This window comes from Uloborus diversus, chromosome 3 (assembly GCF_026930045.1).
Source record: "Uloborus diversus isolate 005 chromosome 3, Udiv.v.3.1, whole genome shotgun sequence".
Taxonomy (NCBI): Eukaryota; Metazoa; Arthropoda; class Arachnida; order Araneae; family Uloboridae; genus Uloborus; species Uloborus diversus.
In genome coordinates this window covers 126,565,036-126,587,787 of record NC_072733.1, presented here as the reverse complement: position 1 = coordinate 126,587,787, position 22,752 = coordinate 126,565,036, and the positions used below count along the sequence as shown (strand labels likewise).

The 22,752-nt window shown below is 34.9% G+C and overlaps 1 protein-coding gene across 1 annotated transcript in view; it reads right to left on the bottom strand.

Moving 5' to 3' along the window:
* LOC129218416 (dyslexia-associated protein KIAA0319 homolog) overlaps positions 1-22,752 on the bottom strand; it is a 159,281-nt gene that overhangs the window by 86,264 nt on the left and 50,265 nt on the right. Inside the window, exons 10-12 of the mRNA XM_054852671.1 lie at positions 21,234-21,366; positions 19,791-19,855; positions 16,103-16,263 (exon numbers count right to left, since the gene is read on the bottom strand). Coding sequence (XP_054708646.1) covers positions 16,103-16,263; positions 19,791-19,855; positions 21,234-21,366 — 359 coding nt within the window. The remainder of the gene's footprint in view (positions 1-16,102; positions 16,264-19,790; positions 19,856-21,233; positions 21,367-22,752) is intronic.

Here is a 22,752-nt window from a genome sequence, read left to right as displayed (position 1 = left end):
TCAATTGGGAACTAGTATGAATAATAGCAATTCATCTGCTCTTTTATGCACTGCTGTAATTAAGATTAGAAATTCTAAAAATGAGTGGATAAGTTGTAAATGTTTGCTGGATACGGGATCAGAAAAAAATTTCATTAGGAAAGAATGTGCCAAGCAATTGGGATTGAAAATTAACCCTGCTCAAATTTCAGTTTCCTGTTTAGGAAGTTATAATACGCTAAGCAATGGAGCAGTCGAGTTAGTATTTTCCTCTCATTTTGACACTGAATTTAAGATAGTAACCTCCGCTTACGTCGTTGATAAAATTTGTGGGGAATTGCCCAATTCAACTACGCCTGTGAAATGTTTTAATGAGTATAAGGATTTATTGTTAGCAGATCCCTCTTATTTTAAGAAAGAAAGCATAGACATTCTATTTGGGGTAAATGTATTTTTTTCGCTTGTAAACGGAGAGGTAATAAAATGGGGTGAAAATCTTCCGTTCGCAGTATGTTCTAGATTAGGGTGTATAATCGCAGGAGCCACAACGCTCAGCTGTTGTGACTTAGAATCTAGGTCTGTTAATAGTTTAAGTGTTACTACAGATGAGCTAGTTAAGTCGTTTTGGGAATTAGAACAAATTCCGTCAACACAATCGCTTACAAGGGAAGAAAGGCTTTGTGAAACGCATTTCTTAGAAAATTATACGCGCAATAAAGAAGGAAAGTATTCTGTTAGACTTCCGTTTAAACCTAATAGAAAACTGTTAGGTAACTCCAAGGCCACCGCATTTAAAATGTTTCATAGTCTAGAAAAAAGACTTCTAAAAATGCCTGACATTTATTTGCAATACAAAAAGTTCATGACAGAGTATCTCGATCTTGGGCATATGGAAATCGACAATACGGTATGCAAAGAAAATGCTCATTATTGTATTCCGCACCATCATGTAATTAATGAGTCTAGTTCCACCACAAAATTAAGAGTTGTTTTTAATGCTAGTGCAAAAACTACATCCGGTGTATCATTAAATGATACGCTTATGAATGGTCCAAAGGTGCAGGACGATCTTTTCGCTATTTTATTGAGGTTTAGATGTCATAACATTGCAATTACAAGTGATTTACAAAAAATGTATCGCCAGATAGAGATTCATGATGCAGATAGAGATTTTCAAAAAATTATGTGGAGGGATAACCCCACTAAACCAATTTCGACTTATAGGTTGTGTACTGTCACGTATGGTACCGCATCTGCTAGCTATTTAGCTACGCGAGTACTTAAACAGCTGGCAATTGATGAGGCAGCGAGATTTCCAAAGGCAGTTGATCTAATCATGCATAATTTTTACGTTGATGACTGCCTGTTTGGCGCTAAAACGCAAGAGGAGGCGAGTGATCTTATCCATGAACTGAATGATCTCCTTAGAAGAGGACAATTTAAATTGCACAAGTGGTGTACTAACAATTTGTTTGTGTTGGAAAGACCACGCAAATCAGAGGGCTTGTCTGCATGTTCTTCTAGTACCGCTGATTCTAAATTTATTAAAGTATTGGGATTGAGATGGAACCCAACGCTCGACGACTTTACGTATAACATTCATTTTTCGGATAAGCACAGAGCCTTCCCTACAAAAAGATCTATTTTGTCTAGTGTGTCAAGCATTTTTGAGCCCCTTGGGTGGTTGTCGCCATTTATTATAACTGCAAAAAATTTGATTCAAGATTTGTGGAAATGTCAGTTATCGTGGGATGATCCTGTGCCTCCGGAGCTTAAGGAGCGATGGATTAACTATAGCAACGATATTTCTCAACTTGAACCTGTAACTGTGCCTCGAAGAGTTCTTTTGCACGAAGCGTCTAATATTGAACTGTATTGTTTTTGTGATGCCTCTGAGAAGGCATACACTGCAGTAATTTACTTAAAATCTTCTGATACGTCCAGTCATCAAGTTAGCCTGTTGACATCGAAGACTCGTGTTTCACCATTGAAAACAATATTGATTCCGCGCCTTGAACTTTGCTCAGCTGTGTTGTTAGTGCATTTACTACAAATCGTTCTTTCGTCATTACATATTCAAATTGATGCAATACACGCCTTCACAGATTCCACAATCGTTTTAGCATGGTTAAGATCTGAGCCGTCACGTTGGCAAATATTTGTTGCTAACCGGGTTTCTGAAATACAAGGGATCCTTCCTATTCAACACTGGCGCTGGATTCCTTCAGACCAAAATCCAGCAGACTGTGCAAGTAGAGGACTTTTACCCTCTGAACTGCTTAAGTTTGAATTATGGTGGTCTGGTCCTCATTGGCTTAGACACGAGGAAATTCCACTTGTAGAAGTACCATTGTCAACAGACGCTCTAAAAGAAGAGCGAAAAAAGGCTTCGTGTTTAATATGGAACATCGTCTGTTGATTTTCCAATAATTTTTAAAGTTTCATCATATGTTAAATTACGCTGCATGATAGCATGGTGCCTACGTTTCAGTAAAAATTCTCGATATCCCAAAAATCGAAACATTGGCTATCTGACTAGTGATGAAATGAATTTTGGTGAAGATAGTTCAAAAGCAAGAGTTTTCCACTGAGTATATTCATTTGGAGAATAAAAAACCACTTCCTGCCAATAGTAAATTACTTTCCTTAAAGCCATTTATAAATGAAGATGGTGTAATACATGTTGGTGGTAGACTGGAAAATGCTCCTTTTTCAAATGAAAAAAAACATCCCATTCTCCTGCCAAAGAATCACCACTTAACTACCATTATCATTCGCTCCTATCATGAAACATATTTACATGCGGGTACTATTCTTTTGTTATCTGTTATACGTAAGGAGTTTTGGATAATTAACGCTAAGTCGGCCATTAAAAAGGAAATTTGGAAATGCATTAAGTGTTTCAAACTCAAGGGAAAAACGGCAACCCAGGTGATGGCTGATTTGCCGCGTGCTAGAGTAATGCCATCACAAGTGTTTTTAAAAACCGGTCTAGACTTTGCAGGACCCTTTCTAGTAAAACCGCGATCTGGCCGCGGGGTTAGAACATTAAAAGTTTACATTTGTATTTTTGTGTGTTTTTAGCCGTAAAGGCTGTGCACATTGAAATTGTTGGCAATTTATCTGCAGACTGTTTTATAGCTGCACTAAAACGATTTGTGGCAAGACGAGGAAAACCAAGTGAGGTATTTTCGGATTGTGGGTCAAATTTTGTAGCTACAAATAAAGAATTGAATAGAGTTATTGCACGTCTCCAGAAGGAAGAACCCGTTCATAATTATTTCGCCAACGAGGGAATTAAATGGAACTTTAATCCGCCTTCCGCCCCTCATTTTGGAGGAATTTGGGAGGCAGCTGTCAAATTCGCTAAATCTCACCTAAAACGTACAATAGCAGACAAAAATCGACTTTGGAAGAATTTTCAACGCTAACGACACAAATTGAATCTTGTTTAAATTCCCGACCGTTGAGCCCCTTTGTCAGAGGATCCATCCGAAATGTCTGCTCTTACTCCTGGGCATTTCTTGGTTGGTACATTGCTTTCTTCAATACCAGAAGAAAATCTTCTCAACGAAAAAATTCCCCCTTCTTATCGCTGGAAATTAACTCAACAGATTTTTCAGAGTTTCTGGAAACGATGGTTACATGAATATGTTTCCGCGTTGCAACAGCGATCCAAATGGGTACGAGAACAACCAAATATTAAAGTAAATGATTTAGTTTTAATTAAAGAGGACAACGTTCCTCCTCTAAGGTGGAGGTTAGGTAGAGTAATGGAAGTTTTCCCTGGTTCGGATCAGAATGTGCGAGTTGTTAACATAAAAACCGATACTGGATTTTTTCGCCGACCAATTCATAAAGTAGCAGTTTTGCCTAATATGGACTGATGAACTTTAGGTGACTGTTACTAATGGATTTGTAAATAATTATGTTTTGTAAAAAGGCTTCTTTACATCTGTTTTATTATTCTAAACTTCAATAATGTGTATTTCATATTTGTTGCCAGTAATGTATACTTGATAGTAGTTAGTTCTCAATTGTTTTTTTTCTATAGTTTATCATATAATTTTTGAAACCATATATGTTTCAACGTGGCCCGGTATGTTAAAGCGCCACCTATGTTTAGTTAAAAACCTCTGGCTGCAACCAATTCAGGGTGTTTAAGGTCAGAGCGGCTGAAAGAATGCTGCTCTCAAGTGTATGAAATTAATCATAATAAAAGTTATACAGTCCACTTTTGTTGTAGTTCAATGGTTGTGTTGTGTTGCAGAGTAGAGCCTACCGCAAGAAACCAGCTAATAGAAAAAGATAATCTTATCTAGAGGTAAGAACAGGTTCCTAACTTCTTCAAGATGAATTGAGAGATTAAATTTTGTGCATCATGTCCAAGAACAAAAACTTTTTTTTTTTTCACTGTTTATAAGCATTTATTGATTATGCCAACAGAATACATTTTACAATTTGCATGTATTCTTCAAACGTTTTCGCTATTAAGATGTGTGATTATTTATAACCATACCAATTTAAGCGGGACCTTCTATTTTTCTGCAAAAATGTGAGGTAAAGCGAAGAAAATTTTAGGATATTTAGGAAAAGATTCAAAATATTAGGAATTTCAAGACAGCTTTTAAAAAATTAGGAATTTTAACAAAATTATGACAACTCCTACCATTGTTAAAGCAAAAAAATGTTTACAACTTGAAGAAGAAAATATGCTGCAATGTTCTTTTGCATTGAAAGCTGCAAACTACTAAAGCTTTTGTTATTATTTTTATTTCATTGATTGTAATTCCCAGAGGTTAATACACCTCTAGAGGTAAGGGAATGACATAACTCAAAAAGGACAAGTTTAAAGAAATTTGTATGAAGTTATTTTTAAAATCTAGAAAATCACTCATCAACGTATGACGGTGAAAACTGCTTCTACATTTGAATGAAGCAACTGCCTGCTTGGTGATATTTTGGTAGTTGAAATTTTAACCCTACTTCCGTTGGATTAACCCTAAACTCCAGTAGATAGCGCTAATTGTTGACCACTTTTTCGTTTCTTCATTCTTCTAAAATTACAGTCTTACCAGTAAAACAGTTAAGTTACTGGTTCCAGTTCAGCCTTGTCAAAATAAAGCATTTCCTTACATGTCAAACATTGCCAGAAAGTATTATCAAATTACCATGCTGTGCAGCGGTGGCTCTTGCCTTGAAAAAGTGAGGGGGCCAGATTATGGGTGCATCACTCCCCCCTCCCTTTCACCAGGTTTTGAAAACAAAAAACGAATTTTTAAAAAAATATTTTCTTAATGTTTAAATTTTCTTAGAATAATTATTTGGATTAAATAAATAAAAGGAAATCCTTTTTATAACAAAGGACAAGCTACAAAATACTTTAAGTACTAAGTAACTCACGAAATACATTAATCTCGTGAAATACACCGCCAGCTCAGTCAATTCCAGCCCAAGACTGTAGTTTCGTGCTTATTAGCACTCATCAGCCCGGCATAGGAGTGACTGAGCTGGAGGCCGAAAACCTCTTAAGGAAGCCAAGAGTGCCAAACAAACTGGTAGCTAATATAGAATTAGAACTGACTAGAGGAGTGACCGAAACAATGGTTCAGTTCAACTCAAATATTGCAGGCATTTTTCCGCCTCCAGCTCAGTCACTCCTATGCCGGGCTGATGAGTGCTAATAAGCATGAAACTGCAGTCCTCGGCTGGAATTGACTGAGCTGGCGGTGTATTTCATGCATTTCTGCCTTAGCCCTGGCTATGGAGCGGTAACTTGCTGAATTAATCTCATGTTTATGTACATGATCACCACCAGGGTGGTGCAGTTTCACGCACTGACTAAAAAAAGTAAAAATTAAAAAATAAAATTTAAGCAAGAAAGAAAATTAACCTGAAGTAAAATTTAAAAAATCAGTTAGGGAAAAGCTACAAAATACATCATGAAAAATAGAAATCTCACGTTTATGTCCAGTATGCTTTCTGGCGCTGCAGTACATCTCCCCTTGCAGGACCGATAAAGGACTGCAGGGGAGGCTTTTCATAATAAATACATTTTAAAAAGCAATATTAATCTAATATTTAGATTAATACTAAGTACAATAGGAGAAAAATCTCATCAATTTGATTGATTTGATTCGCTCATCAACTTTGTCAGTTTTGAAACTTGTAGTTTCAAAAACGCAACTGTGTCTTTGGCATGGGCGTCGCAGTCGGGGGGTCCAAGGGGTCCGGACCCCCCCCCAATATTTGAGGACCGCACCCCATCAATATTTGAAAATCGGACCCCCTCTATTATTGTCAAGATGAAACTCATTATTTTGGGGAAATTATTTTTGCTTTGAAGACTTTAAACAGTTGCATAATACATAATTTACCATGTTTAATTCATATCAAATAAAACGAAATGAACATCAAAAAAAAATGAACTAAAAAAAACAAAACAAAATAGATGATGTGTATAGTGAACGGGAAGTCGGAAAGTGAACTCCAATGACAAATCATTGCTCTGCTCTCTGTGCACACTAGCTTCAGTGGAGGATGCTAGAAAGGGGACACCTTCTCCCTAGCAACGCTCCCTAGTGCAATGTCAACTATCCATAGTCGTGTCGCCGGCCTCCCCAGCTTGAAAGTCATTCCAGCGTATTTGTTGCTATTTAGGGGGAAACAACGGGACAACTTTGAGATACTGAAACTAAATGGACTACCCCCCCCCCCTTTTTTTTACGACTCTCGGGCTAATAAGTCAACAGAAGTCAGACGGGGATCTAAATTTCTGCCCTTTTCTTTCTTATCTCGTTTCTTGGCGCTTCCAGGTTTCTGTTTTGAGTTTTGCAGTGTTTGTTTCTCCGATTCGATTCAATTTATAGCGACACCGATGTTACCCAAACAAAATGAGACACCAGTCCTCTTTGGCGGTTTTTTGCAGCTGGAAACAACACCCTGGCCAAAGGATGCGCCAAACTTTAGAAGACTATTTAGCTGGTCAAAGGTTAAGTTTGGAGTAGAAAAGGAAAGGAAGTGTCATGTGTTTGACATTATTCAACACGTGGCTTCAAAGTAACTTACCAAAGCGCGGTTCCTCAAATGTGTTTGCGGCATCTCAAATTTGACCAAAAAAGCGTTACGTTACAGAAAGAAAAGAGGAGGAGTCTAAAAATTAACGTGCAATTTCAAAAGCAAATCGTGAGCCAGCATAACGATGGATACTGTGATGTCACTTCCGATAGACCAACAAAAAAAGCGCAAGATGACCAGAAAAAAGACAGAAATGAAAGGAGCTACCCTATTGGGAAACGTTCCGAAAAAAATAAAGATAATTTCATGTGGTCTTTTGGTCTCCTTGAGAGTAGGTGACCTGAAGAGCGCTCCTATTTTGGTAAAAAATACTTTTTTTTACATATTGGATTACGGCTATGGAGAGGTGGCTTGAAACGGGAAAATGTGTCAAACCTTCTACATCAAATGAACCTGAGCAATTTTTAACTACTGAATCATCATCAACATCCACGGAACCGTCTTCAAAAAGTCAAAAGACCGTGATAGGTAATTACCATTCTGTTTAGTGTAATATATGCAGGGGCTCCCCCATTTTATACTATTCAGATAAGGTTACTTCTCGATTTTCCGAATGAAATTCCTAATTACCCACATCACTACATCTAATGAGAATAACTTTTTAATGCAATATTTCACAAAAAAACTACTCGAAATTTGAAGACTCATCAGACAAAATTTTCTGGGAAAGGAAAGTTTATGAAAGTTCACAGTGACCTCCTATCGAGTAGCTCCTGAATGCCTGCTAATCAGGTATGCTTTACAGTCAATATTTTGACATTATGAGTCCTATCGGAGCTAATGCTTTCTCCTTTTTTTTTTTTGAAATGTTTGATTTTTTATAAATTTTAATGGGATAAATAATACTTCTTTTAGTTATTAAAGCTTAACAGAAAATTATCCATTAATAATCCTGCTTTACTGAACAAATTTTATTGAAATAACCATTTTAAAACTTATTGTCACGTGTCAGAAAAAAGCAGTTCATTTCTCTATCTTTTTCCCATCGTCCGCTGATCAGAATTCAATTATACACCAAATGCTGTTTTTTCTCTATGTAGGCTAGTACTTTTCAATCTGTGGGGTGTGCCTCTCAAATCAGGCCTGTCACTTAAAAAGAATCAGGAGGGGTACTTTCCCTGCTGACTTCGAGAAATCAGAAATTAATGTATTTACATGGGCATGGTTTTTGCTGTTTTTTGGTTTCATATGCATTGAGTGTATGGAGGATTCAACAAAAAAGCAAAATTTTGGTGCATTTGTTACAAAAAACTTGAAAAAATTAAGAAACTACTTTAAAAGGTTGCATTATTAAAATATGATATCATGAGAGCTTAATTATTTGTGTCTTATTTTATTTTTGTAGTTGTGTTTTTCGTAGGCTCGTAAATGTCATAACGGTGAATTATATACTTTAATTTTTTTAATTAAAAATCATCAAATTAAGCTCATTTGAATCCAACTTGTGCCAAGAACTTACAGCTGCAAGGTTTATCACTATGTAGTACAAAAATTTAATTGTACAGTTGTCGCGGCTTATATGAGTCACGTTTTGTTCTAAACAGTTTTGATTCCATAAAGAGGCTGATTCAATAAAGCTGGATTTCGTTTTTGATGATTTCATTCATTAAGAACGGTTAATTCAACTGTCCACGGTTTCAAAATGCTGAAAATTTGGTGCAGCTACTCTTGGTGTGCCGCCCTTCGTCGTGTAAAGCTGAAAGAAGCTTCAGTGCGCTGAGAAAGCTGAAATTGTATCTAAGGTCGACCATGACACAAAAAGCAGTTGAATCATGTTGCTTTATGTTACATTCACAAAAACATCTTGGACGAAATTGATCACAAAAAAATAGCACGGATATTCGTATCCCATGTGCAGTCTAGAAAAAAATATATTTGTTGGTATTTAATTTTTTTTTTCTGATTCTGTAACATGTAAATCAAGAAGTACCCGTTTAAAAGCATTGTATTAAATGTAAACCCATTTCTATTTAATGTCAAGCTTTTGTCTCATATATATATATATATATATATATATATATATATATATATATACACTGGTGTGCAAAAATTAAGGACGAAGTCGAAAAATTAGCATATCAGCTGAACGAAGAGGAAGAGCGGACAGAAAGACCAATCAGGAGATTAAGTAAGGTGATGTACGGTAGCACATGTGCAGATATGCAGGCAGAAGTAATGAGGGAGTGTCTGAGTACTTACTATAAAGCATGTTGTCGGTGTAAGATCAGTATTTCTGGCAAAGAGATTGCACGCGGTATAGCAGTTAAAATCACACCGAGTTGCTGCCTCAGCAAGAAATGGCGAATAATCAATCTGTTAGACGACATCTGGATGCTTTTACCCGAGGTCGAATCATTGGGAAGTTGGAGGAAGGCCACAGTGTGACAAGTGTGGCTGCAGAGCTCGGAATTGCTCACAGCATCGTTTCACGACTTTGGAGACAATTTCAAACTACAGGAACAGCTATCCGGAGGTTCAGTAGTGGTCGTCCACGAGGAACCACACCCGCAGATGACCGTTATATTGTCTTACAGGCCAGAAGAAACAGGCGGCAGACAGCGGGAGAAATCGCTAGACACACGATACAGGCGACTGGACGACCAATATCGCGTTTTACCGTGGCCAGAAAACCGCACGGTGTTGGTCTGTTTGCACGACACCCTATACGGTGTGTACCTCTAACGCCTGCCCATCGGAGAAGGCGTTCTCTGTGGTGCCGGGAACACCGGAATTGGAGAGACAATGAATAAGGACGAGTACTCTTTACAGATGAGAGCAGATTCAGTCTGAGTAGTGATTCTCATCGCATACTCATCTGTAGAGAGCGGGGAAGTCGCAATCATCCCTCAAACATCATTGAAAGGGACAGGTATGGAGGTCACGGTGTTCTCGTTTGGGGAGGCATCATGCTTGGTAGTCATACAGACCTTCACATCTTCGACGCAGGTTCAGTCAACGGGACCCGTTATTGTAACGAGATTCTTCTTCCATATGTGCGTCTTTTTAGAGGCGCTATGGGTCCGCAGTTCCTTTTCATGGACGACAATGCACCATGTCATCGTGCAGTAGCTGCCGAACAGCTCTTAGAGAGTGAGGATATTGAACATATGGATTGACCGGCACGATCTCCGGATCTCAATCCCATCGAGCATATATGGGATTTTCTAGGCAGACGCTTGGCAGCTCGTACCTTACCACCAGTAACGATTCGGGAGCTTCGATTGGCGCTGCAAGACGAATAGGCAGCAGTGCCTCAACAACTCATTGACACCCTCATTCTCAGCATTGGCAGACGCTGTGAAACCTGCCTAGCAGTCGGGGGAGATCATATTCCCTACTAAAGACCGGATGTTTCTTGCTGGACACCCATCACAGGGATGTTTCGGCCTTCAGTCGCATTGCGCTCCATGCTACTTTTTCAATAAAGCTTCTTTTTATCCCTCTGATTTCTCTTTTAGTAAGTGTTGCTTACATTACACATGTCCTTACATGTTGGGGATCTTACGGTATTAAATGTGTTGATTTGGAAAGCTTTTGTACAAAGTTATATTTAAAAAACCGTCTCGTCCTTAATTTTTGCACACCAGTGTATATATATACATACACGAATTTTTCTTAATGCAACTTGAAAAAAATATATATATATATATATGTACACTGTCAAAACTACAGGTGCCTTTGACTAACTATTTGGCTCCCTGGGGCGAAAACACGGGGCCTCAGGGTGCAATAGAGGCTAGGAAATGTGATCAAGGTGAATGACGCTAATAAATGTGAAAACGGACCTCCTAAATGCATGGGTGAAACGCTGGCACATGCGCTCTCTGCTCTGACACCATTCAACCACAATCAATGGCGGACGCAAGAATAACTACGCACATGCACTTTCCCATTAAATGAAGTACGAAATTGGATTGAAACTCATAAGTTTCTGCGATTTACTCTTCAAAGTTTCGCGTAAGTACAGGCATTTGATCATAGTGTAGCTTTTAAGTCTTTCGAACATATTTAAAAGCATTCAAAGGTACGTTGATTCTTCAGTTAGCCGTTATGTACATTTGCTATTTCTATCATGCATAAATTTTACCTAAAAATAGCTATCAGCACCGGATAAGTAACATTTAATAACCAAAACGCTTAAATTAGATGATATTTAAAAAGTAATTTCAACTTTTAATTTTGACTATGTAGTTTTACTTGCTTGTATTGTCAACAATCTTGTGGATTTTTAACTAAGAGATTTATTGTTAGCAATGTGATGCACTCAGCAAGTGAACGGAAACTCTAATTACGATGATGCAAATAACAAAAACATAAAAGCACGAAAAAGAAAAGGAAAGCGGATTGAGAAAAAGAAATTTCTTCTCCGTATTGATTTTTTTTTTTTTTTATTTATTTATTATCTCGTGTCTAAGTTAACTAGCTTCCCTCGGCGTTATTGCTTAAAGCGAATGACTGAGCTTTTTTCGTCACTCTAGTAATAGTAAGAATGAATAACTCGTTAGAATTTGTTTTGGCTTTTAATTTATCGAAAGACTTGTGCTCTTTTATATTCTATACAGATATTCAAATGTCGAATCATATATACATACGTAGTAATATGGTGCTCTTGATTAAAATTTTGAACGTGATGAAACGATTTTATTTTTCCATGATTGCAATATAATTGAATATACCTACACTCTTCATTTTCGGTAAGATCGTGCTGCAGTAAATGTCAATAACATATTAAAATTACAGAGCAATCCAAGTGGATGTACGAAAATTAGTGCACGGCAGACAAATTTAAGTCATGAACACTTCTAAACTATGTTTGAAAGTTGAAATGTGATCAAATGCCATAAAGTACAAGTTTTAATCATTTTCAGAACTATTCAATGTGGAAAATGTACCAAGACTTAGTTTTTTATAACTCAAAATAATAAATAATAATGCATACAATCGTTTACGGAAATGCACACAAAACCGAGGGGGGGGGGGGCTCAGCAACAGGAAACGGAGGGTGCCAATGCTCTGCCATAGGGTTCCGTTTTTCACCGCGGTGCACGCTGGGTGAAGTGTGCCGAATTTTCGCCCATGTTAAGAGTGAAATTTCGGCGCCGTAAAGAGTGCCTCTGGTGAACAAGCTTTTCACCCTTGAAAAGTGCCAAATGCAACCTGTAGTTTTAAGTGTATATATATATATATATATATATATATACACGAATTTTTCTTAATGCAACTTGAAAATGACAGAGTCAGAATGCCCCCTCCCCCCAATAAATTTCAGCTGACGACGCCAATGGTCTTTGGTGATGTTAGAGGAAAGAACAGTACAGGGGACTCCGCGGATATTTTTAGAAATTGAAACTTTAAAACGGAGTTTTAAACCATATTTATTGACGTTGGGCTAAAAGATGGAACTTTGGGATTCTCCCCTATGTTTTTCTTTTTTTGAAAAATAAATAGAAATCAATTCTTCTTCCCCCCTTCAAATTTTCAAAATTGCAGTTCCAAAAACGCAACTGTAGACAAACTTTGAAGATTTTTACGAGAAGGGGTTCTGGCGCTCTCTGCTGGAATTCTTTTCAAAATTGAAGTCTTAAAAACTTAAACCCAATATTCTATAATAATATGAGGAGAGACTATTCCACTTAAATTTTTCGAAAGTTGCTGTTTAAAAAAAACATTTTTTTCGAATATATCAAAGGAGGGCGATTTGGGGGCTATTTGTCCGAATCTTTTCTGTAAATGAAGTCTTAAAAATGCGATTGTAGAACTATGTTTGGTACCATTAGGGACAGCAACAATCTTTTGAAATTGAAGCTCCAAAAACGAAATTATAAGCGATTTTCGACTGCAATTTTAAGCGATGTTGTAAGGTATTCGGAGACTTTCATTGGAAATGTTGCGAAATAGGAAATCTGAAAGTAAGATTTGAGATGTCTCGTAATGTTTTTGGTGGGAAGGGGGGGGGGATACGGAGGAGAGACTTTTATTTTCAGACAAACTTGAAAAAGAGAGAGCAAACTGGAGAAAGAGAAATAGGGGGTGGGGGCGGGGACAACTAGCTGCAACTACTGAATTTTTTTATTCAAGGATTGCTTTTTAAAAGAAATTAGATTTACCCAAACATTATTATTTTTTCAAAATTAAAATCTCTTCTGCCCTATTATGTTTCTCAGATACATTTTTAGAAGTTTCAAAGAGCAAAATGCTCTTTCACTTGAAGCAGATGTTGCAGAAATGCATAAAACAACATTGAAAAGCTCGGAAAGAAGAGTAAAACCCACCGAATGTTCTTGTTGTGGAAAAAAACAAGACAGCCTTCACAAAATTAGAGGTAAATTTGTCCCTTATTAAGTTTCAAAGGTACTTTCATTTTTTTTCTTTGAATTTTAAAACTGAATAGTTATTTAAAAAACTCAAGTTACCTAGCAAATGTTTTTGTACGCAAAATGCATGCGTTTTAAAAAAAAAAAGAGCAGTTGTCAATTTTATACCCACCTCCACTCACCCTATTCTTCAGTTTCATGACCTCAAGAAATCCCTGCATTTATTGCAAAAGTTCATTTTCGCAGTTTTAATTTAACTTATAATTTCGTTTTGTGTCTCACTACCATTGTTTAAAACTTAAGTAGGTACATTTTTATCGTTTAATCTAGATTTAATAAATAGTTTTACTTTTACAGGAATATAGGCTACAAATGTTAAATCTTCATACATTTTGTTAGAGATAAGAATAATTATTTTAAATGTATCATAAAAGGTGAAAGACTGGGGGAGGAGGAGTTATAAATTTTAAAAATATATCTATGCCCCCCTATCGGGCAAGCTTGTCCTCCCGTCGGGCATTTTCTAGCGCTACCATTGTATATATATGAGGATAATTTTTTGTATTCTATTATTCAATTTGAAAGCACAAAAATGTGAACTCATTTTTTGTTTCTAAGAAATAGATTTTGCTTACTTTTTACTAATAGTGGGGAAAAGTGAGCACATTAGACTTGCATGAAATATATTTTTTAAAAAAGATTGAATTTTTACTTTTATTATTTTTTAAAGTTTACTCTAAAACGTTCAGTTGAACTCCCTCATAATGAGCATTAAGGAATCGCAAAATTTACTTGTTATAACCAAGTGCTTGTAACAAACGAGTGCTGTAAAAATTCAAAAATACTTGCTTTGTTTATTAATATTTCTATACTGTTTTAAATTGCTTTGAACTGTCATATTGTCTCTTTTGCATGCTATCGTTTTTGAGGAATATGCAAATACTCATAGCCCAAAAAACATCGTCTTTTGCACTCCTGACTTAGAAAAAGGTAGAAGTTTTTTTTTCAAATCAAAAGCCATCGAGTATGTTGAGAGTTGTTCCGCTTTCATTTCTTCACTTTAGTTTATAGCTGAATGTTTTATACAAATAGTTTCATCTGCCAAAATAAATGGCATTAACATACATAACAAATTCAGCACACGTACTAAACTGTGCAGCTAATTTGTAAGATACACTGCTTGACAATTGCTAAGGAACAATTACGTTTTTTGGAATAATTAAGAATAATGATTAAAGATACAGAACGAAGTATATAGTTAGTAGGTATGATGTGCCTTTATTATAAGTACAAAATAATACAGATATTACTGCATCAATGAAGTAAAATCTTAAAAATAAGAAAATAATCCTACTTAGATGATTTTCATACAACACCAAAAAAATGATCTAGGTCAGAATGATGGAGACATGAGTACCTTGATATGATGTATGATTACCAGGGACACTGATGCACAATTTATATCTGTTTTCCATACTCCCCACTAATTATTGAGGGGTGCTTGGGGGATGTTTTCCCACTCCTCTCTCAATGCGGATTTGAGTTCTTGTACGGTTCTGAGAGGGACGGTTCTTCGCGCAACACTTATGCCAAGGTCCTCCCAGGCAAGTGCAATTGGATTTAAGTCGCGAAAGTAAGCAGGCCATTGCATACGGAAAATATTTTCACTTTGCAGTGTGTCTAACACTTCAATGCTCCTGTGTAGCCGTGTATCGTCGCCCGTAAAAAGAAAGTCTTTATCTACAGCCCCCCTAAAAAGAGGAGCATTGTCCAGCATGACTTCTTTGCAATACATTTGTGACTCAACGCTTTCTTGTTAAAAAATGTGAAGCGGTGTTCTGCCATTGTGCATGATGCCTGCCCACACCATCCCGCCTGGGCCTTACCAATCACGTTCGCAAACAAATTTTTGTGCATAACGTATTCCACGTTCTCTCCACAGTAGTTGGTGACTAGAATCACTTGTCACACTGAAACGAGATTCGTCAGAGAACATCACTCTAGACCAAGTTTGATGATCCCAAACAACATGCCCCTTACACCAGCGTAATCTCTCTCGAACATGGCATGGTTGAACTTGGATGCAACGTACGGGTTTCAGTGCATACAGAAACATGCGCACTGATAGCGGTTGTAAGATTTGCAGCCATCTGTCCAGGAGTGAAATTTCTGTTCCTTTTTACCACGAGCGCTACATACCTATCCTCTGAAGGTGTGGTGTTCCTACCACGACCCTCGACATGCTTTTGCGAAACATTTCCACCTTCAGCGGGCTTCTTTAATCCGGAGATGGCACTTTTTGATACACCAATTGCAGCAGCTACAGTGGTGACATTTTGACCTACTTTCAGTCGTCCGACCGCTCGTCCGCGATTGTAGGTACTCAAATGATGTCTTGGTGACATTTTACTCTTAAATATTTCAAGAACCAAACAGAATTTCAGAGAAAAACCTTTTTTAACATCCAGCACTATTTTTGTTAAAAACCAAACAGCGTGAATTTTCGTACAAATCTTGAGCGTGTATGCACTGTCTTTTATACAGATAACGAGTCTTGATCTACCACGCCATCTGAAGTTGAATTTGTTTTCATTGGCCAGCAGGTTGAGGTACAAATTTGCATAAATCACTTGTTCCTTAGCAATTATCAAGCAGTGTATTTACCAAAAACAAAAACAAATGCAAAAATAGCTTGATTTAAAATAATAGGAGACAATAGCAACAAAATATACCTCCATATCAACAGCTTTATCTGTATCTGGGCTTTTTTTCCATTCCCAGCTCTTTATACCCTTATCATCAGTGCTAAGATTCCCATTCAATGTTACTTCATTTTGGGGTAAAAATATCACAACTTCCGATTTTGCATTTGCAGTAGGTGGATAATCAGTTTCTGAAAAAATTAAAAATGTTACTTCTATTTTAAAACACTATTCAAACGTTTTTTTTTTTTTTTTTTTTTTTTTTTTTTTTGAATAATTATTATTGCAAAAAAATAACTTTTTCTTTCTTGAAATTCACCAAGGCATTAAAAAAAAAAAAAAAAAAGATGAAGCTAAACTATAGCTTTAGTTCAATAAAATTGGTTTTATAAGTGTGATGAAAAGTGCAAATAATAAATGAGAACTATGTTTTTATGACATAATGTGAAGTAATCACTTCATATATAGTCCTTTTTCCATCTCTGCCAAGTTAAATAATGAAGATGTAGAAAGTTATTCCTTTTCAATGCAATGCTACTTAATGTGTTGAAGCAGCGACATTTTCATTCAAGATCTGAAATAAAGCAGGAGTAGCAGTAGTTTCTTTTCTAAAAACATTATATAGCATGTTATTCCATGGATTAAAGGCAAAAGATACAATGAATTAAATTTTGAACTAGAAACTTTTTTTCTACTGCTTCATTACTTAATGGAAGTTACACACTTAATGGAAGTTTAACAATGTTTCATTATATATTTGATGCTTGAAAATAATTGAAGAAAATGCAGGCAAATAGCTCTGGTCTACCTTATGTAAAATAAATAAAAGAAATAAATAATTTATAATAAGCTCAATAGTCAAAAAGGTGTGAAAGAAGCATGAAGTAATGTTAAAGTAAATAGAATCTGAGAAATGAACTTGTCTTTTCAAACAAAAAAAAAAAAAACAGATTTACTCTTTCAAAAAAAAAAACATAACTTGATTCTATTGATGTGTTTTAGATAGGATAAGGAATTAATGCTCATCTGCCTCCTCTTTTTATGAAAAATGTAAAGAAAGTGAAAGATGAAAATTGGATTACTACTTTCCCATACTAGGGCAACTGATGAACAAATGAATCTTAGCTCTTTGTGTATAAAGCAACAACACTGATTCAAATTCCTTTTTATTGGTGAAATTAGTACATCCATACTAATAATATAAAGCTATACAGTCTGTTTGAATGCACTAATCTGAGGAACTACAGGTTCAAATTGAAAAGTTATTTTGGAATAGTCCATTCATTGAGGAAGGCTATAGGCTGTATAACATCATGCTATGACTAATAGAAGTGGAGCAGCAATAAAAAACGTTATGAAACTGGGAAAGTTTTTTTTTTTTTAATATAAAATGCTTGGAATGCAGGATATGCATAGCCACGATGGCTCGACTTGAAAGTGTGAGCTTCACACCATCATTAGCATATGTAAAGGGCTTGTTGCAAGAAACACAAAACCAAAATCCAGCCCTATCAATTTATTTTTACACCATATTTCCATTTTCTCATTGTAGGAATCCACTCTGTTTTACCATTCCCAATTAAACTTGTTCTTCTTTCCTGCATCGATGGAGCCAATATCTTCAGATTTATCCAGATACATCATTTTTTAAATGAGAACATGCAAAGTTCAAATGAATAAATTCATCAAACAAAAATAGTAGCGAAATGAAAAGTAAGAGTTAACTAGTAAAATTTAATTAAACAAACTAATTTATATTTATGAGGAGCATATTAATAACGATAAAGTATAATTACAATTAGTTCAATAACAACAGAACGCATGCAGATAAAGATCATAAACCAGAATATGAAATAAAGAAAATATTTGCATACGATAAATTCCTCCAACTACCATAAAGAACAAAGACAGGAGTCGAAGCTCTTATCACTTTTCTCTTCCTACCTTCCCCAAAAGAAAATAAAACTGGTTACCGATTTCACTCCTTCCCAGTTTGACCTTGAAGCATGTGTGAAGGCATCATCGGAAACATACCATTTATTTTGCAGAAAAAAAAGCAAAAAAAGGAAAAATGTTAGGAGGAATTCTGATGTATCTTTTTCTTTTAGATACACGCACCACAAGTTAGAAGAGCTGACTTCAGCAGGGGAGGAAAATCGTTTACAGCAACCCTTCCGGAAATGGAAAAATAATCTATCAAGTAACCCTCCTTCCTCTTCTGATCTAGCCTTTATTCCATCCCCCACCCCAGCTGTTCTTCGATAATTACCATAGAGTTTACAAAACATGACCGTAGCTTACGCTTTATACCAAACAAAACGATATATATATATATATATATATATATATATATATATATATATATCATTATCTTATTTTTCTTATTAATTAACTAATAATATAAAGTTGAAGAGTTTTTGTTTGAACGTGCTAATCTCAGAAACTACTGGTTGGAATTCAAAAGTTCTTTTTGTGTTCAATAGTACATTCATTAAAGAAGGCTATAGGCACTACTAACATCACCCTATGATTAATAGGAGTGCAACAGCAATAAAAATTGTTATGAAAACGGGGAAATTTATATCTATACTTAATAGTATAGAGCTGAAGAGTTTGTTTGTTTGAATGCACCAATCTCAGAAATTACTGGTTTGAACTGAAAAATTATTCTTGTGTTGAATACTCAATTTATTGAGGAAGGCTATATGCAATTTTTTGAAATTAAATTGACCGAAATATTTGTAATTGCAAATTGAAAGTTTAATTAATTGTTTAGTTCTATGAATTTCTATTAGATGATGGGGTAAGTTAACTTATCAAGAGGACGCTGACCGACAGTGTCGATAGCTGCGAGGAACCATGCCCATGCTACACTGTTGTGATCAGCAAACACATTTTTGAATGTGTGTTTTTTTTTTTTTTTCGATGTTCTGGTACATAATTTGATTTTGTAGAATTTTTCTATTGGGTTTTGTTTTCCTTATTTCTCAACGTTTGTTTTGGTTCTTATGGTTGAAGATAGTTACTTATCTAAGTAAATAATATGATTTGTCAAATTATTCAATTGTGATTGTTCTTTATAACGTTTTTGTTATAGCATTGTTTATTTGGAGAAACATTTTAAACTGCAGGGGGGAAAACTGCTTTACTCGCTAAAGGGCATGGTTACGGTAGTGTGTTTTCTTGGCGCGTTAAGGAGTGAACTATGTAGATGAAGGATTATTTTGAGTTTTAAAGCTACTGTTAATATTTTTTTGAGTTTTGGGGAATAGTTTTAAGTTCCAAAGAGACTTAATAGGTCTTTTGAAAAGATGTGTATGTATTTTAGTTGAAGGAAAATGATCATTTCACATTAGAAGAGGGCGGGGATTTTTCTTTTTTTTTTCTTTTTTTTTTTTTTTTTTTTTTTTGTTCAACGGACTTTCTTTAACTTCTTGGTACAGGCATCGCCATGCAGGTACTGCTAGTATTCTATAAAAGAAATGTTTGAGATGGAACATAAGAGGTTCATTAAGAAGCAAAATACAAATTCATAGACTTTCCAGTGTACTTAAAAATGGATATCAAGGTGTTTTAAAGGAATTTTCAAGCACCACACTGAAATATACACTGAACTAAATCAATATAAAAAGTATACACAGTAATAAATTCATGACTTCAATTATGTTTGTGAGGTACTATTCCTGCTCTAACAAGCACCAATATTTTTAAATTGTACCTTTTTGAACTGTCACATTGGCAAAAGTAAAATTTGATGCCCCTTTGGAATCTGTAACTGTTAATCTAAAAGATGAAAAATAAATGATTTATAAGACAATTTAAACAAACAAAAAAAAAAAAAAACAAGTTCTATTAATGCTAAGATATCTTGCCCATTCATAGTGAAGTCATATTTTGGGAATTTATGGCTATAACGTAATAGCTTCAATTCTCCTTTAAATTTTACTGTGTTTCATTTAACTTTTTATACCAGAAACTACGGTCAAAACAAAATTTCTATTTGTCCTTCAACTTTGCTATGAATGGGAATGACTATATATATATATATATATATATATATATATATATATATATATATATATATATATATATATATATATATATATATATATATATATAAAGTCACATCACATTATATACAATGCTATTTTAATCAAAAAGTAAAAACTGGAAGATTAAAAGTTGAATATGGTCATATAATTCATTGTTCACCAATTGATGATAAAAAAAATATCACTGTACCATATATATTCATATATGATTCAAGTAATTTAGCAAAAAAAATGAGATTAAGAGTTGGACAGTTAAATTATACACTAGGCAGAATTTCTGAATATTTTCCATGAAAAATTCCCAGGGGAAAAAATCAAAAATGTGAATATTTCCTTGATTTCAGTCCAAGCCTTTTAAACAAAAGCTAAAGAAGTAAATACTCTCACATTCTGGTACAATTTTACATGGTCTGACCATGAAATAAAGAAAAAATAATTACATCAAAAGACCAACTGCTCAGAAAGTGTGGAATTGCTTGATTTGCAAATTATCTCCAATAGTTGGTGGAGTGGAAATCAATGTTCAATGAAAAAATTCACAAAATTTTATTCTTGTGAATTCAAAAGAAAAGCAAAAACTAATAAAAATCATGACTGCAGAAAAGAACTCTCTACAAAAATCGTGAATGCAGAAATAAAACATTTCTGTAGAATATAAAAATTGCACATTTTCGAGTCTAGAGAGCGAAAGTACAAAAGTTGCCTTTTTCATGCAATTTAACCTTTTTTTTTTTTTTTTTGCATGATTGAGGCTTTGATAGAATGCTATATTTACATGCAAAATTAAGTAATCATATGTATAATTAATTAACCACCAACCAAAAAAAAACATTTCTAGGAAAAATCATACAAGTTCAGATTTTTTTAAATTATAACTTGATTTTTGTGTATTAGAATATTTTTCTCCAGCTGCCCTCCACTTATTACAAAAACCAATCTCAATAATTGCGTAATGCTTTAGATCCAAAATTTTCCATTTGATCAAATTTCTCAGAGCTATAAGTTGTTCCTCGAAAAAATAATAAATAAATAAATGAGCATAATATATTAAAAGAAGTTAATGCAAAAAAGAATAACAATTCAAATTACTCATAAGAAATAGAACTCACTTAAAGCGATAAAATCCAGGAGTTAAATTCTTCAACTGCAGAGTTGGAGTTTCATTAAGTGGAACAGAATATCCAATAGGCACTTCTAAAACTTCCCACTGATACTTAACAATTCTGTCATCATCAGTACTAACTAAATTATACAAAATGTGTCAAAACACACATTATACTATGTACAGAAAAAAAAACATAACTAAGATGTAAAAATGAAGACAAAAGTGTTCTTTCAAATTAAATGCATCAAATTATACATACGGTTGGAAGAAAGTGAACATAGATACATATGAGACACAAATACATGTATGGCACGCACACACGTGTGCATGCATCTGAAAAACTATTGCTCAAAGACCAGATTCAGTTAATTTTCTATACATTCATCAGTGAAAGTCAACATTCTCCAGTTTTGCTCTTTCACAGTAACATAATATAGCATTTTTTTTTTTTCCTTAAGACAAGACTAAATGATGAAAAACAAATTTATGAAACTTTTTTTAAAATAAGTATGCTTAAAACTAACTTAAGTTCTGCCGTTTTTTGTCTTGTGCTAGATCTTTAAATACAGCCAAACCTTGTTAACGTGACACCCAAATGTAACATCACCTTTTCATAGTCCTGGGCTTGTGGCATATAATCTTAATGCTAAGTAGCTCTAGACTTGACGACAATGTTTTATAGTGAAACTCCAGTTACTATGACCCTTTGAGCTGCTCAGACAGGATCCTATTTTTCTTTACTATTGAGGCAGTGAGAAGCAAAATGATGTAAGAGGACATTTTCAAGTTTTGAGTAAAACGTGTTTAAAGATAACATCCTAGGTAGGCTTTCATTGAATTTTTTTTCTAAATCATGTGGTATAGTAGCTACTACCAGGGCTACTAGTACTATCTCTTGCCCCAAGACAAAGGAGAGGTCCACCTACCATTCGTACTGGTTATCTTCAAATTTTTGATTTTGCCACTTACATCCTTTTGCTTCTCACTGCTTCAATTGAAATATTTTCATTAAATATTTACTAATTTAATGTTTTATACTGTGCACAATTCAGGACATATTTTGTAAAATGACTAACCAGAAGCAGATGCCAAAAGATTGCACCAGAAAGATTACTTAATTACAGAAAATACCCTAAAATCGAGTAAGTGTCATTTCTATGAGCACAAGAAACACTAAGAAAACTTAACTAAACCATAATTAAAAGATCTGCCCCCCCCCCCCCAAGTATATTTTGTAAATGAGACTATTTTTTAAAATTATTTCTGAAAAGTGCCAATTTTTAAGTCATTTTTGTGAAGCTGCTGGTTTATTATGGTATATTTGTGAAGAGTGATTTTGCTAGTACGATATTTTGCATATTGATGAAATTGATGAATGGCAGTAAAATTGGCATGTGTTTGGCTCTGAGAAGACATGCGATTTTCCATAAAAAATATGCAAAGCTTAAACAAATTTGTTCTTTTTGGTTCTATTTTGAAACTGGGCAAAGTCCAGAGCAATGCCACCCAAGTAAAGCAAAAAT